The sequence below is a fragment of the Mastigoproctus giganteus genome, chromosome 3 (assembly GCF_048544385.1).
Source record: "Mastigoproctus giganteus isolate SK-2022 chromosome 3, ASM4854438v1, whole genome shotgun sequence".
NCBI classification, from domain to species: domain Eukaryota; kingdom Metazoa; phylum Arthropoda; class Arachnida; order Uropygi; family Thelyphonidae; genus Mastigoproctus; species Mastigoproctus giganteus.
The window spans coordinates 121739078-121755328 of record NC_143577.1 but is presented as its reverse complement, the minus strand read 5'-3'; the positions used below and the strand labels follow the sequence as shown (position 1 = coordinate 121755328).

Below are 16251 nucleotides of genomic sequence, written 5' to 3'. Positions count from 1 at the left end.
ATATATATATATCTTGGCCATGAAATACTTATAAATCTCTAATGATCTGCAAGAAATGAACTACTATTAACAACATAATTTATTTAATTTATTTTAAGCAATGAGCAGCTAAAGCAACCTAGCAATATGTTTGCAAAGTCATATTAGGGTGCCACAATAAACAACAGTAAGATGAAAAGGAATATCTAGTTTGCATTTTTTTGGTAAACCACAGAAATGGGGACACCAACACCCCATCACATGAAGCCCATAATGTACAGATTTACTAATTTTCTTCTGAACAACCAAACCAATGCATAAACACTTCAGTTACCCTGGATTCTAGATTTTTATGAACCTTAAAATTGGCAAATCCTGATCATTTTTGTAATCTACTGCTGATTCTGCAGAAAAGACAACTTTTGGAAAAACTATACTAAGAAACAAGAATCCAAGATTTATGCATAGTGTGTTGAGAATAAATTGGTTTATGCATAGTTTGCTGGAAAGAAAATTGCTAAATCTGTAACAATGTAGGGAAACTTCGTGTGACAGAACACTACAGAGCACTGCATCATGCCATGGTTATTTCACTTACATTCGTATGTACTGCAATACAAAATGGAGAAATATACAGATATATTTTACCATTTGGAGCCATACCACAAAAAGACACACTATAGTGCTGTTTAGACTTGTTGTGCTGATGTAAAGTATACTGCTATATTGTAATTCAAAATCCATGCCATAATCCCATTAACACATCAATCTCAAGTTCTTAATATGCTGTTGTTGTAGTTGGGGTTTTAAGTGCAATGGCTACTTAGGCCATATTGCACTTATGGAAGTGGTGCATACTGCCTGTGTTTGTTGATTTAGAAGCAGTTAAAAACGGTTATACAATCCTATTCATTTTACGAAGGAGAAGAATTCTGCGAGATTTGAATTTTTGCCTATGATATGGCTAAGTGACAAAGGTTCCTTTAAATTTGACAGAGAATTGAAAGACATTAGCTGAGCATTATTATATAGAGTACAGTCCAGAAGTGTGTTTACTTCACCAAGATTTCCTCAATATTGTGCTACACACCTGAAATAAAACAAGTTAACATACATGGTGCATTACAGTGATATATATGAAATGCAATAAATGCCTATGTGACATATATATAAAAAATATATATAATAATTACTAAATTCTTTTTGTCCAATTTTAATGAAATTTGGGAAGGCTCAACAAATTATTCCAAATGAGCAAATAACATATTTCATTAAACTCTTCACATAAAAACTTGGCTTCCAGTGGTTCATTGGATAGAAATCTATCCGTTGAGCTACTGGAAGTCAAGCTTTTATGTGCAGACACACAGAAAAAGAAATAAATTGTTCTGATTTCTATTGGTCTGATTATAATTAAATTTGAGATGGACATACAAATTTTTCCAAAAGGGTCAAATATAAAATTTGTTGAAAATAATTTCACTGGGAATCGAGTTATTACATGAGAATGGCAAAAAAAAAAATAAAATAATAATAATAATAATTTCCCAATTCCTATTGGTCCAATTTTAATGAAATTTGGAATGGCTCAACTAATCTTTTTAAAAGCCCAATAAAAATTTTCATCAAAATTCGCCCACTGGGAGTTGAGTTGAGTTGTTACATGCCAACAGATGGATAGATGAGATAGGGGAGTTGAGTTGAGTTGTTACATGCCAACAGATGAATAGATAGATATAGTGAAGATAACAGGTGCATTATGTATATATGCTAACATGCCTTCAAAATACTGCTTGCTAATTAGTTAAAATGCATGTCATTACCCATTTTAAATAAATTATTATTTAAAATGTCTAATTGACCTATCTGATTGACATAGCGGTACCCAACACTGGCAACCTGCAGAAAACCCATGGGGGAAAAATCAGGAAGTACACAAACCTAAGACAGGAGATCAAAGAGATGTGGCATATGCAACAAGTAACGACCATCCCGATCATCATGTCAACCACAAGTATGGTTCCCAAGACCCTACATAACAGCCTAGCAACAATAGGTCTCCCAGCCAACACCTACAAGGAACTCCAGAAAGCCACAATCCTGAACACCTGTAGGATTATCAGAGAGTTCCTTGATCAACAGTAACAGTTGACATAACAACAACCTGTTCTGTAGGTCTCTACTAGTATGAAGCTTATTCTCTAAATTTATTTGAATGATGCAACATTTAAAAACAACTTGAAGATAACTTGGTTACATTTATAAAATAACTTAACAAGTTGACTTTTTGGGTAACTTTTATTATTATTATTATTATTTCTGCTGCTCTTATATTATTTTTTCCTGATTGGGGGTTCCACCTCGTGATGGGTATTGCTACCAAGTACACAGGGTGGTTACCAAGTATGTCAATCAGATAGGTAGCCTTTTCCTTCTTGTTCACAAGGATTATGTCTGGTCTGTTGTGCGGGATTGTCCTATCCGTTATTATGGCACGGTCCCAGTACAGCTTGTGGGTTGGGGTCTCTAGTACTGCCTGGGGTTCGTACTTGTAGTACAGTAGTACAGTACACTTTCTTTGACCAACTGGTATTTCCTTGCAAGCTTCTGATGTATTATCCTGGCTACCTGGTCGTGTCTATGCACCTTGCATCAAGCAGTGATGTGCTGGATCTTTTCTGAGCCCAGGTGGCATCGTCGACATGTGTCATCTAATGCTCTGGGCTCCTTGGCGATGTATTTTCTATAGTTCCTGGTGATTACCTGGTCTTGGATGGCGAGCATGAATCCTTCAGTCTCGGGGAAGAGTGTCCCACTCATGAGCCATGCATTGGAAGCAATTTTATCTATGTGATCCTGATGGAGATCATTGTAGTGTCTGCCCTGGATTGTCTTCTCTGCCCATCTTTCTAGTTTCGTTTGTACCTCCTGGTCGGGGGGGGGCTCCTCGCTTAGGTTGAGTGGAGTATACCACTTTTCTATCTTCCTTATGGCCAGGTGGAGTGCTGCTGTGTGTTTCTGGAAGTAATCCTTCAGGTTAACTATCGCTGTCTTCTTTTGTTCAATGAGGTCTATCAAGCCCCTTCCTCCTTCTTCCCAGGCAATTGTCATTCTCTCCACGACAGATCTCGGGTGGTGTTGGCGGCTCTTGGTCATCACTGTCCTTGTCTTTCTCATGATATCCTCTAGCTCAGTGTTAGTCCAATCTATGACCCCAAAGGAGTATGTTAGCACTGGGACTGCATGGGTGTTTATTTTTATTATTATTATCAGCCATATAGTGCAAGGAAGCCTGAAGCTTATAGTGTACTAGCCAAAAAAAATTCCCCAATTACCCTGAGAGAGAGAGAGAGAGAGAGAGAGAGAGAGACAAAAATTATCAAAACAAGACTAAATAAAAATAACTGAGAACAATCTCAAACAAGTTTGATGCTCTTTTGTTCTAAAACAATCTCTGTATCCTTTATAATTACAAAAGTCTAATTAATAAATAAATTATATTTATTAATTTGACAAATTTATAACAAATAAATTATAAATATCTGAAGTAGTGAGTAGTTCATGATGTACTTAAATAATGCCATAGCATTAGCAGAGGCATATGCTGCAAAAAAGCAAGCTTATACAACAACAACAAAAAAAAAAACCCTTCCCATTTCACACAACCATTCACTCCAAAAGGCTGTCCACTTCTTCTTTAAATTTATTTAAGCTATCAACTTCCACAACGACAGATGGAAGTTTGCTCCAGCAATCAACTACTCGCTGGTTAAAGACAAATTTCCGCACATCTATTCAACAACAGTCTTTCCTCAATTTCAGTTTATGCTCTCTCGGGTTTGTAATTGGAGCAAGAGGAAGAATCCCATCAGCATTGAGCCCACTCAATCCATTCAAGGCATTATACACCTCACAGGTGCCTAGTCTCCAGATCCTGCAATTTGTGAACTTAAGCCTTCTTCGTAAGAGCACCCCTTTGTTCCCCTCACTAGTCTTATTGCCCTTCTCTGTACTTGTTCTAGCAACTCTACATTCTTCCTAAAATGAGGCCTCCAGACCTATATGCAGTACTCAGGGTGTGGCCTGACCATTGCCTTATACAAGGGGATAATCACCTCCTTATCCTTCCTAGCAAAATTCCTATATATTATTGACAAAACTCCATGACCTGCTCTGGTGCCTGCCTGCACTGCTCAGAAATTTCATATTTGACTCACAATTACCCCCAGGTCTCTTTCATTCTCCACTACCCTGAGTGTGACACCACACAGTTGGTAGGATAATGATCTTAGTCTTTAATATAGTCTTCAATAATATAACTTCTGCTACTACATCAACCCCTTAGAATGTCCTTGAATTTACTGCCAGGTTGAATGTGTGTGTGTGTGTGTGTGTGTGTGTGTGTGTGTGTGTGTGTGTGTGTGTGTGTGTGTGTGTGTGTGTGTGTGTGTGTGTGTGAAATAAACAGCATAAGAAAAGGTGAAGTGCTAACAGCTCATGCCTGATAATTCCATCTGTGAAAATAGATTATTCCAGCCACAAATCTAATAACACAATAATTTGTTAACAAAAAAAATTCTAATAACAAAAAAAACAGAAGAATAAAAAATATCAGTTGGTTCAAATCTGGTTTCTAATTTTAATACTTACCACTTGTAATGCTATCAGCAGTCATGACAGGGACAAGATCATTCTCTAAGGAAGCACCTTCCACAACAAAACTTTCAGTTCTTGCTGATATTTTAAAAGCTTTTGCACTTGGTCTTGTTTCTACACTAGTCAAAAACTGGGTAAGTGTGATCACCAATATCTCCCTCTCTGATGTTATTAAAGATAGTGTGCAATTAGCAAGTGTGAAGTTCAGCTTATGGGCAATATATTGGACTGGAGTTTCTAGAATAACTGACTCTTCCTGGTAACCTGTGCTTTCATATAACTTCTGCTGTTCTTCTAAAGTTAATCTGGACCACAAACTCTTTTCTCTTTCCCCAATTATTTCAAGTTCTTCAACAATATCTTTATTAGTTGATTCATTTCCAAGCCACAAACACCACCACGAATTTTCCTTTACTACTTTTCTGGTCATCTGGGGTTTCTCTTTAATAAGCTGTAATAATTAAATAAAATATTTCTTAACATAATAAAAACAATGTTGTAAATAACACTATCATTGCCATAAGAGTTTAAAAGGAGGGAATGTTGACAATTAAAATCTTCTATTTTAGTAAATTTAATAAATAAACTGTCATATTTTGTGCAGTAACTTAATGAATTAAAATATTAATATATAAAATAGAAATAAAATTGTTCGGCTTTAATCCAAACATGTGCAAAAGCAACAATAAATCAAAATCATAATAATAATATTTATAACAAATTATTGACTTAACAATCATAATTTATAGCACTACAAAATTTAAATTCTTCATCCCCACTACTCAATAAAAAAAAAAAAAAAAAAGGGAAAAAAAGTCATATCAGATCCAAGTCCCAGAGAATTTCTTTGTCAAAAGTTCAATATTTCATGACTTTCAAAATATTCATTAAATATAAAAACTGCAATATTGGAACAGGAAAAAACTATACTTTATGATCTAAAACAGGATCAGAGAAATATCCAGAAAAAAAAAGTAAACTGAGGACAAGCTTAAAACATAACTCAGAAAAAGTATAACCCTCTCTGCTCTAAAGATGTTATATCATTTATAACAACAAAAATATAAATAATCTACAAGAAAACAGCAACTGCTCTGAACTTGTGAGGAGGGTTGAATCCTTAACTCTTTGGATGGTGGTGGAGGCAGTGACAGTGGTGATATATGGTACTTCCACTGCATGGAAACCAATTTTGTTTTGGATCCCATCCAATTTTCATTGCAAGTTACAATTCTCAAAAAAAAACACTTTTTGGGTCTGCATCATGCATGTGTAAATTTTCATAACAAATATGAGCCCTAGACTGAGTCTGAAGAGGTGTGAGCATTCTTGAAATCCAGAAAGAAGTGATTGTTGCTATGGCCAAGTGTTCACGGAGGATGGTCAGTACGAACCCCTCAAAACTATTACATTCTATGCCAGTCACAGACACTTTAATACAACTATACTGCATAAATAGTCTTCAATTTTTTTGGAACATTTACCTAAAGTCAGATATAACTTACTGAATTCTCCTCGTATGTGCTGCTGTTTTATGTTTTCTTCTTCCTATGCATATGTTATATTGAGATTTCTCCCAAATGTTGGTGAGGAATGTGCAAGCCCCGGGGCGAAGATGAAGTTACTGTAGAATTGTTAAAATTGGGAGGAAGCGACAACACAAAAACTGGCAAGGCTCTTCACAAAGTGCATTAGAGGTGGCAACTGAAGTTTAACATTGACAAATGCAAATTACTGCATATGGGAAGCAGTAACCCCAGAGTAAAATATCAACTGTGTTGTACTACACTGACAGTGGTAGAGAATAAAAAGGACATGGAGGTAATTTTGCAGGCAGATATGAAGTTTTCTCAACAGTGCAGACAGTCTGCAAGAGTAGCTCATGGTGTCTTCTCAATGATATACAGAAATTTTTCTAGTAGGGATTAGGAGGTGATTATCCAGTGGAATTACTTAACAAGTACAGGTCACTGTTGAAAAAAAGCAATGAATTAATGTTGAATTTGAAAGTGTCTGCAATTATGCCCAGACACGATAGGAAGGAGTATATGATGAGAGCCTTGTCGATCAATTTGGCCCTGGAAAGATTGCGCAAGGCTCAAGGGGTAGAAATTTTTTCAGCCTTGTCTGTACTTGTTAACAGGAGAGAGTGCTTCTACAGGGATGGGATACACTTAAATAGAAAGGGTGCAAGAATATTTGCTGATGCTATCGAGTCATTGTTAGGTGGGTCGGAAAACTGCTAGCTTGGGGGGGATACAATGACCAATACATTAACAGTAGCCACTGGCAGAGGTGAAAGTGATTCTCGCACTGCTTCTATTCGAATGAGCAGCAGCCTGGAAAACAAGATGCAGGATATTTTAGAGACTTCTGGGAGTCATTGTGGTACAAGTAAACACATGGGTTTGATGAATAAATTTGATGAATTTGAGGTATTGATCAAAACATCAAAGGTAGATATTGTTGGGATATCAGAGACGTGGTGTCACACAGATATAAGGAATGCAGAACTGGAATTTTGGGAGTACAATGTGTACAGAAAGGATAGACAGGACAGGAAGGGAGGAGGGGTTATGCTATTAGTTAAGAAACACATAAAATCCAAGGAAGTGAAGCCAATCGACATCGCTGGACAGTGCAGTGTCGAGTCAGTTTGGTGTGACACAAGAATTGGGAAATCAAAATTTAAAGTAGCAGTGTGCTGTAGGCCTAATAACTCTGATGAGTATAATAAGAAACTGTACAGGGAAATTGTTTGTTTGTTTGTTTTAGGGTTTTATGGCGCATTAGCATCTAAGGCTACTGTACAGGGAAATAGAGTTGGCCAGTAAATCAGAGAGTCTTATAATGGGGGATTTTAATTTCCCAGATATTGACTGGAATTTGTGGGTTTGTCACTCACACACTAGCAAGGCTTTTGTGGATTTATTGGATGATTGTTTTCTACATCAGCATGTTCGGGAGGCAACTAGAGGGAGTAATATTCTTGATCTGATTATCACTAGTGATTCTTCATGCATTAAGAATCTGCAGAGAAAGGAACCACTAGGTGGCAGTGATCACAGTGTGCTGAAGTGGGATTTACTCAAAGCGGTAACTACCATCAAGGGTAAAGGAAGGGTTTTTGCTTTTGTAAATGTGACTACGGTGGTCTGAGACAGTATTTAAATTCAATATGGTGGGACCAACTGATGATATTACCAACAGCAAATTCAAAATGGGAAGCATTCAAAGAATTTATCTTGGAAGCTACTAGGCTTTACATACGAACAAAGAAATATTGTTCAAGGTTTAGGCCTAAATGGATGTCAGATGAACTAATTAGACATGTGACAGAAGAAAAATGCATGGGATGCATATAAATTAACATGTGACACAGAAGCCTATGACAGATATAAGCTGGTATGTAACCAAGTTACAAAGGAGGTTAGGCAGGCGAAGGCAGATTATGAGAAATCTTTGGAAAAGGATGCAAAGAAAAACAGCAAAGAATTCTTTACTTATGTAAACTCTAGAGGAAGGGGATGAATAAGATTCGCCGGCTTGATAGCGATGGGTCAACTGGTGATGTTCCTGCTCAGGTAGCTAACTAAATGAATATTTTGCATCGACATTCACACATGAGGAGTTATTCAGGAAGGGGAATGCCAGAGGTGTATTCAACTCTGGCAGTAAGCTAGATAATCTTGTAATAACTGAGAGTAAAGTGGAGGAGAAATTGTTGAAGATAAACATAAGAAAGGCAACTGAGTTGGATGGAATCTATCCAGCTATATTAAAGGAGGCGGTAAAGGAAGTAACCAGACCCTTTTTCATAATTATGAGAGCTTCCCTGGACTCGTGGGAGGTACCCATGGACTGGAGATGTGCAAATGTGACCCCAATCCACAAAGGAGGATCAAAGGGAGACAGAGGTAATTACAGAGCTGTTAGTTTAACTTGTTCCGGGGAAATTAATGGAGGTACTAGTTAAAGATGTATTGCAGGATCATTTAGACAAGACTTCAGTTATAACTCGGACACAGCATGGGTTTGTTAAGGGGAAGTCTTGTCTGACTAATTTGATTTGATACTATGATGTAGTCACAAAGGAACTGTATGCAAAGGATAACTTTGATATCATATATTTGGATCTTAGATAGGCCTTTGATACTGTTGCATATGGAAGACTGCTGCACAAATTGGAGCATTGTGACACTGGAGGCAAATTGGTGCTATGGATAAAGGGATGGTTGAGTGGGAGAAGACAGAGAGTGGTATTCAATGGACACTGTTCTTTGTGGACTAATGTTATTAGTGGAGTCCGTCAGGGTTCAGGGTTCAGTCCATTGTTGTTTTCTGTATTTATAAATGATATTGATGATGGTATATCAGGCTTAATCTCCAAGCTTTCAGACGAAATGAAGGTTGGCAGGGTTGTTAATAACACTAATGGCAGTATGCTGCTGCAACAGGATCTCGAAAAGTTGAGCAGATGGGCTGAGAGGTGGCAAATGAAGTTTAACATTGACAAATGTAAATGCTGCGTATGGGAAGCAGTAATGCAAAAGTAACATATCAACTCTGTGGTACTACACTGACAGTAGTAGAGAATGAAAAGGAAAGGACCTGGGGTAATTTGGCAAGGAGATATGAAGTTTTCTTAGCAGTGCAGATGGTCTGCAAGAGTAGCTCATGGTGTCTTGTCAATGATATACAGTAATTTTTCTATCAACGATAGGGAGGTGATTATCCCCTTGTATAAGGCAATGGTCAGGCTGGAGGGCTCATTTTAAGAAGGATCTAAAGCTTAGAGTTGTTGGAACGAATATAGAGAAGGGCAACAAGATTAGTGAACAGAACAAAGGTTGCTCTTACGAAGAAAGGCTTAAGTTTTGCAAATTACAGTGTCTAGAGACTAGACACCTGCAAGGTAATATGATTGAGGTGTATAGAGCCTTGAATGGTTTGAGCATGCTCAATGCTGATGGGATTCTTCCCCTTGCTCAGAATAATCGCCTGAGAGGGCATAAATCCAAACTGAGGAAAGACGGTTGTAGGATAAATGTGCAGTGCAGAAGTTTGCCTTTAGCCAGCGGGTGGTTGATTGCTGGAACAAACGTCCACCTGTCGTTGTAGAAGTTGATAGCTTAAATAGATTCAAGGCATAACTTGACAAACATTTGGTGTGAGGGGATGGGTGAAATAAGGGTTTTTTTTTTTTTTTTTTTTTTTTTCAGGCTGATGCTATATAAGCTTGCTTTCTTGCATCACATGCCCTTGCTAATGCTAATGCTATTTCTTATTCAAAGCTAAATATCAAAATTAAAAGATGTCATTTATGTTTTTTCCGTAAAAAAAATTACTGCAGAAAAATTGCATTCAGTTTTGAGAAAATTATTGTGGGCTTGAAGAAAATCGGTTATAATTTTGTAGAGTAGTAAGTAATAATATTTCAATTTACAGTAAAAAGTATTTCAGAGAAATAATTTAAAATTGTCTCATTAATACTATTATCAATATTTTTCTCAACAATTATTTAAAAAAAACAACACAAACCTAAACTTCAAACATTGAAAATGAGCTAAATTGAAAAGTGAAAGAATTTCTGTTCAATTATAGTAACCAAATTATTAGATTTAAATAATAAATATATACATTAGTTGGATTACAAATTACATGTAAAACATTCAAAATGTAATAAAATAAACTATAAATGCAAGGGTAGCTCATGAATTTTTCTAGCAAGGATAAGGATGTGATTATCCCCATTTGTATATATCTTCATTTTTTCAGAATGTTACGATTAACAAAAATTATCACACTTAAATATCAAAACTGATAGTTTTTATTTATTCATCTCATTTATTCATTTATTTTTTTTTTGTCCCTTGCAACATATATTATCTTTCCATTATGAACAGAAAATAAAGTAGATTTACATTCAAACTCTTGCTTTTGCTTTTCTCAATTCTGTCATCGCCATCCTGTGTAGTGATGTAGCTTTATGTACTTATTGTGGCCCACTTATGATGAAGTCAAAAACGCAGTGATCAAGCATTATTATTACGCTAGCAATGGTCCATCAGATTGGTAGTCCAGTGTCGTAACCACTGGGCCATTGTGCCCCTTTATTATTATTATTATTAGCTATATGGTGCAAGAAAACCTGTGGCTTATGCTGCACCAGCTCAGGACCCTGGGTGTGCCAAGCCCATACTCACCAGATGTGAGCCCCTGGGGTGAATTTTGATATCTTATACTTGGATTTCTTTTGATACTGTTGTACATAAAAAAACTCTTGTACAAGTTGGTAAAATGTTGGAATAAGGGCATTTTACTGCTATGGATAAAGGGATGGTTGGGTGGTTTGAAGACAGAAAGTGGTTATCTGTGGAAACAGATAACCACTTTCAAAAGTTTCAAAGTTTCAAAAAGGTTGGCAGGGTAATTAACGACAGTCAGAGTGAGCTACTGCAACAAAATCTAGGAAAGTTAGTTTGATGGGCTGAGAAATGGCAGTTGAAGTTTAATAATGATACATGCAAAAGATTACTGCTACCGGTATATTGCATACATGTAACAGAAATCCCAGATTAACACCAATTGTGTATTACTACACTCAGGGTAGTGGAAAATGAGAAAGACCTGGTGTGATTGTGCAGTCACATATCAAACTCTCTGAGAGGTGCAGACTGGCTGCCAAGACAGCTCATGGGGTTTTGTCAATGATATACAGAAACTTTGCTACCAGGGATAAGGAGGTAATAGTACTATTGTACAAAGCCATTGTTAGGCCACATCTGGAGGGATCACTTTAGGAAGGATGTAGATCTGCTGGAATGAGTATAGAGAAGGACAACCAAATTGATAAGTTTGGTGTGACATAAACATTGGGAGATCAAAATTGAGAGTAGGAGTGTGCTATAGGCCTAATGACTCTGATGAGTATAATAAGGAACTGTACAGGGAAATAGAGTGGGCCAGTAAATCAGAGTGTCTTATAATGGGAGATTTTAATTTCCCAGATATTGACTGGATTTTGGGGGCTGGTTACTCACACACTAGCAGTGCTTTTGTGGATTTATTGGATGATTGTTTTCTACATCAGCATGTTCGGGAGGCAACTAGAGGAAGTAATACTCTTGATTTGATTATCAGCAGTGATTCTTCATGCATTAAGAATCTGCAGATAAATGAACCACTAGGTGGCAGTGATCACAGTGTGCTGAAGTGGGATTTACTCAAAGAGGTAACTACCATTAGGGGTAAAGGGAAGGGTTATTGCTTCCGTAAGGGCGACTACGATGGACTGAGACAGTATTTAAATTCTATACAGTGGGACCAACTGATGATGTTACCAACAGCAAATTCAAAATGGTAAGCATTCAAAGAACTTATCTTGGAAGCTACTAGGCTTTACATACCAACTAAGAAATATTGTTCAAGGTTTAGGCCAAAATGGATGTCAGATGAACTAATGAGGCATATGGCAGAGAAGAAAAATGCATGGGATACTTACAAATTAACACATGACACAGAAGCCTATGATAGATACAAGTTGATATACAACCAAGTTACAAAGGAGGTTAGGCAGGCGAAGGCAGATTACGAGAAATCCTTGGCAAGGGATGCAAAGAAAAACAGCAAAGAGTTCTTTACTTATGTAAACTCTAGAAGGAAGGGGATGAATCAGATTGGTCCACTTGATATTCATGGGTCAAGTGTTGATGATCCTGCTCAGGTAGCTAACAAACTAAATGAATATTTTGCATCGACATTCACACATGAGGAGTTATTCAGCGAGGGGAATGCAGAGGTGTATTCAACTCTAGCAGTAAGCTAGAGAATCTTGAAATAACTGGGAGTAAAGTGGAGGAAAAACTGTTGAAGATAAACACAAGAAAGGCACCCAGGGTGGATGGGATCTATCCAGTTATATTAAAGGAGGCAGCAAAGGAAGTAAGCAAACCCTTAGCCATAATTATGAGAGCTTCCTTGGACTCAGGGGAGGTACCCATAGACTGGAAATGTGCAAATGTGACGCCAATTCACAAAGGAGGATCAAAGGCTGACACAAGTAATTATAGACCTGTGAGCTTAACTTCTGTTCCAGGAAAATTAATGGAGGCACTGGTTAAAGAAGCACTGCAGGATCATTTAGACAAGACTTCAGTTATAGCTCAAACACAGCATGGTTTTGTTAAGGGGAAGTCTTGCCTGACTAACTTGATTGGATACTATGATGCAGTCACAAAAGAACTGGATGCAGGGAATAACTTTGATATTATATACTTGGATCTTAGAAAGGCTTTTGATACTGTTGCACATGGAAGACTGCTACACAAATTGGAGCAGTGTGACATTGGAGGCAAATTGCTGCTATGGATAAAGGGGTGGTTGAGAGGGAGAAGACAGAGAGTGGTAATCAATGGACACTGCTCATCGTGGACTGATGTTATTAGTGGAGTCCCTCAGGGCTCAGTGTTGGGTCCATTATTGTTTTCTGTATTTATAAATGATATTGATGATGGTATATCGGGCTTAATGTCCAAGTTTGCAGACGATACAAAGGTTGGCAGGGTTGTCAAGGACACTACTGACACTATGCTGCTGCAACAGGATCTGGAAAGGTTGAGCAGATGGGCTGAGAGATGGCAAATGAAGTTTAACATTGACAAATGCAAAGTACTACACATGGGAAACAGCAACCCCAGAGCAAGGTATCAACTCTGTGGTACTACACTTGGGGGTGGTTGTGCAGGCAGATATGAAGTTCTCTGAGCAGTGCAGACGGGCTGCAAGAGTAGCTCATGGAGTATTGTCAATGATATACAGGAATTTTTCCAGCAGGGATAAGGAGGTGATTATTCTATTGTATAAGGCAATGGTCAGGCCACACCTAGAGTACTGTATACAGGTCTGGAGGTCTCATTTCAAGAAGGATGTAGAGCTGCTGGAACGAGTACAGAGAAGGGCAACAAGATTAGTGAATGGAACAAAGGGGGTGCTCTTACGAAGAACGGCTTAAGTTTTGCAAATTACAGTGTCTGGAGACTAGGCACCAGCGAGGTGATCTGATAGAGGTGTATAAAGCCTTGAATGGTTTAAGCATGCTCAATGCTGATGGGATTCTTCCTCTAGCTCAGAAAAATCACCTGAGAGGGCATAAATTCAAATTGAGGAAAGACAGATGTAGGATAGACGTGCGGAAATTTGCCTTTAGCCAGCGGGTGGTTGGTTGGTGGAACAGACTTCCATCCCTTGTGGTGGAGGTTGATAGCCTAAATAAGTTTAAGGCTCAGCTGGACAGGTATTTTGAACGAACAGAGGGGTGAAGTGGAAGTGGGCTTTCTTTTTTTTTTTTTTTTTTTTTTTTTGGCTGATGCTGCATAAGCTTGCTTTCTTGCATCAAATGCCTCTACTAATGCTAATGCTAATGCTAATGATAAGGAGAATAAAATGGTTCTCATACCAAGAAATTCTTGTTCTGCAAATTACAGCATCTGGAGACTAGTCACCTGTGGGGAGACTTGGCTGAGATGTTTTAAGCCTTGAATGGGTTGAGGATGCTAATTTTTGATGGCATTCTTCCCTATTGCTGAGACTACACACATGAGGGGGTATAAATTCAAGTTGAGGAAAGATGGTTGCAGGATAGACATGCAAAAGTTAGCCTTCAGCCAGTGTGTGGCTGATTGCTGAAATAAACTTCCATCTTCTGTTGTGGAAGTTGGTGGTTCAAATAAAGAAGAACTAGACAAATTCTTGGAGAGTATGGATGGTGAATTTTTTATTTATTTATTTTTTTTTTTCCCCTTTTGGCTGATGGTTTATAAGATGTTTTCCTGCATCACTTGCTACTATTAATACTAAAGGAGATTAGCCCTCAACTAAAACAAAGCAAGATTTAATCCTACGTTCCTTTGTTTGGCCCTGGAATTTTTTATTCATATCCTGTTTTGTTTTTGTGTGTATTTTTCGGATCAATATGCATGTTGTGGGAGCTACACAACCTAGAATAACTCACTAGGTAACCCTACTCTTTCTGTAATGGCTAACTACACTCCCAAATAACATTCCTCATCTGTTAACAAGATTCATACCAAGAGAACTCTCCAAATGATTGTTGATGTATTTTGCTGACCAAGCTGCTATAAAGAATGGATCTAACTGCCTGCAGTGAACTTTGTTTACACATTGCAATAAGGCTGTGATTAGAAAAACAACTACTGCATTTGGCAATCCTCCTAAACTGAAACCGAAGAGCTATAGAGAAATTAACACAGGAGTGGATGCATGCAACAAATTAGTGAATGGAACAAAGGGGTGCTCTTATGAAGAAAGGCTTAAGTTTTGCAAATTACAGTGTCTGGAGACTAGGCACCAGCGAGGTGATCTGATAGAAGTGTATAAAGCCTTGAATGGTTTGAGCATGCTCAATGCTGATGGGATTCTTCCTCTAGCTCAGAATAATCACCTGAGAGGGCATAAATTCAAATTGAGGAAAGACAGATGTAGGACAGACGTGCGGAAATTTGCCTTTAGCCAGCGGGTGCTTGGTTGGTGGAACAGACTGCCATCCCTTGTGGTGGAGGTTGATAGCCTAAATAAGTTTAAGGCTCAGCTGGACAGGTATTTTGAACGAACAGAGGGGTGAAGTGGAAGTGGGTTTTTTTTTTTTTTTTTTTTGGCTGATGCTGCATAAGCTTGCTTTCTTGCATCAAATGCCTCTACTAATATCCTAGACCTCATCATCACACATGAATCAGATGACATAACAGGGCTGACAGTAGAGGAACCAGTAGCAGGAAGTGATCACGGAGTTCTACGGTGGATGATGACGAGAGAGGTAGCAGAAGTAAAAGGCAAAGGAATGGGTTTTAATTTCAGAAAAGGAAATTACGATGCCTTAAGGTACTACATGGCCTCTATTAACTGGGTAGATATCGCGCAGAGAATGAATACAATTGAACTGTGGTACGCTTTCAAAACATTAATCACAGATGCCTTGAATGCGTATATACCATTAAAAAAATACTCCACAAGAAGGGTTCCAAGTTGGATGAATAGTGAAGTTGCCACATTACTTGAGCAGAAAAAGGTGGCATGGAAAAGTTACAGAGCAATAAAAAGTACTGAAGCCTATAACAGCTACAAGGTGATCTGTAATAGAGCCACAGAAAAGGTTCGACAGGCAAAGGCAGTTTATGAGAAATAACTAGCAAACAGAGCAAAGAGGGGGGATAAAGAATTCTTCACATATATAAATGCCAAGAAGAGCAGGACAAACCAGATCGGACCTTTACGTAAGGGAAAGGGGATAGTAATAAATACACCAGCTGCCGTTGCAGATGAACTCAACAGTTATTTTGCATCGATATTTACAAATGAAAAGCCTTTTGTGGCAATGGGAAATTGTGGGAGCGAAGTTAAAAAATATGTAATTAATGATATTGAAATTTCGCAAGATTATTTAATGAAAAAACTTTCAAGCCTACAGACTAGTAAGGCTCCTGGAGTTGATGGAATATACCCTATAATCTTGAGAGAGGCGGCAAGCGAGTGCATTGAACCACTGAGGCTGGTTATGCGAGCATCACTAGACTCTGGGGAGATTCCCTTGGATTGGAA

The 16251-nt window shown here is 37.9% G+C and overlaps 1 protein-coding gene across 1 annotated transcript in view; it reads right to left on the bottom strand.

Moving 5' to 3' along the window:
* The window catches only part of LOC150088255 (intermembrane lipid transfer protein VPS13A-like), a 3009916-nt gene that overhangs the window by 2584196 nt on the left and 409469 nt on the right, over positions 1-16251 (bottom strand). Inside the window, exon 13 of the mRNA XM_090370087.1 lies at positions 4633-5086. Coding sequence (XP_090226213.1) covers positions 4633-5086 — 454 coding nt within the window. The remainder of the gene's footprint in view (positions 1-4632; positions 5087-16251) is intronic.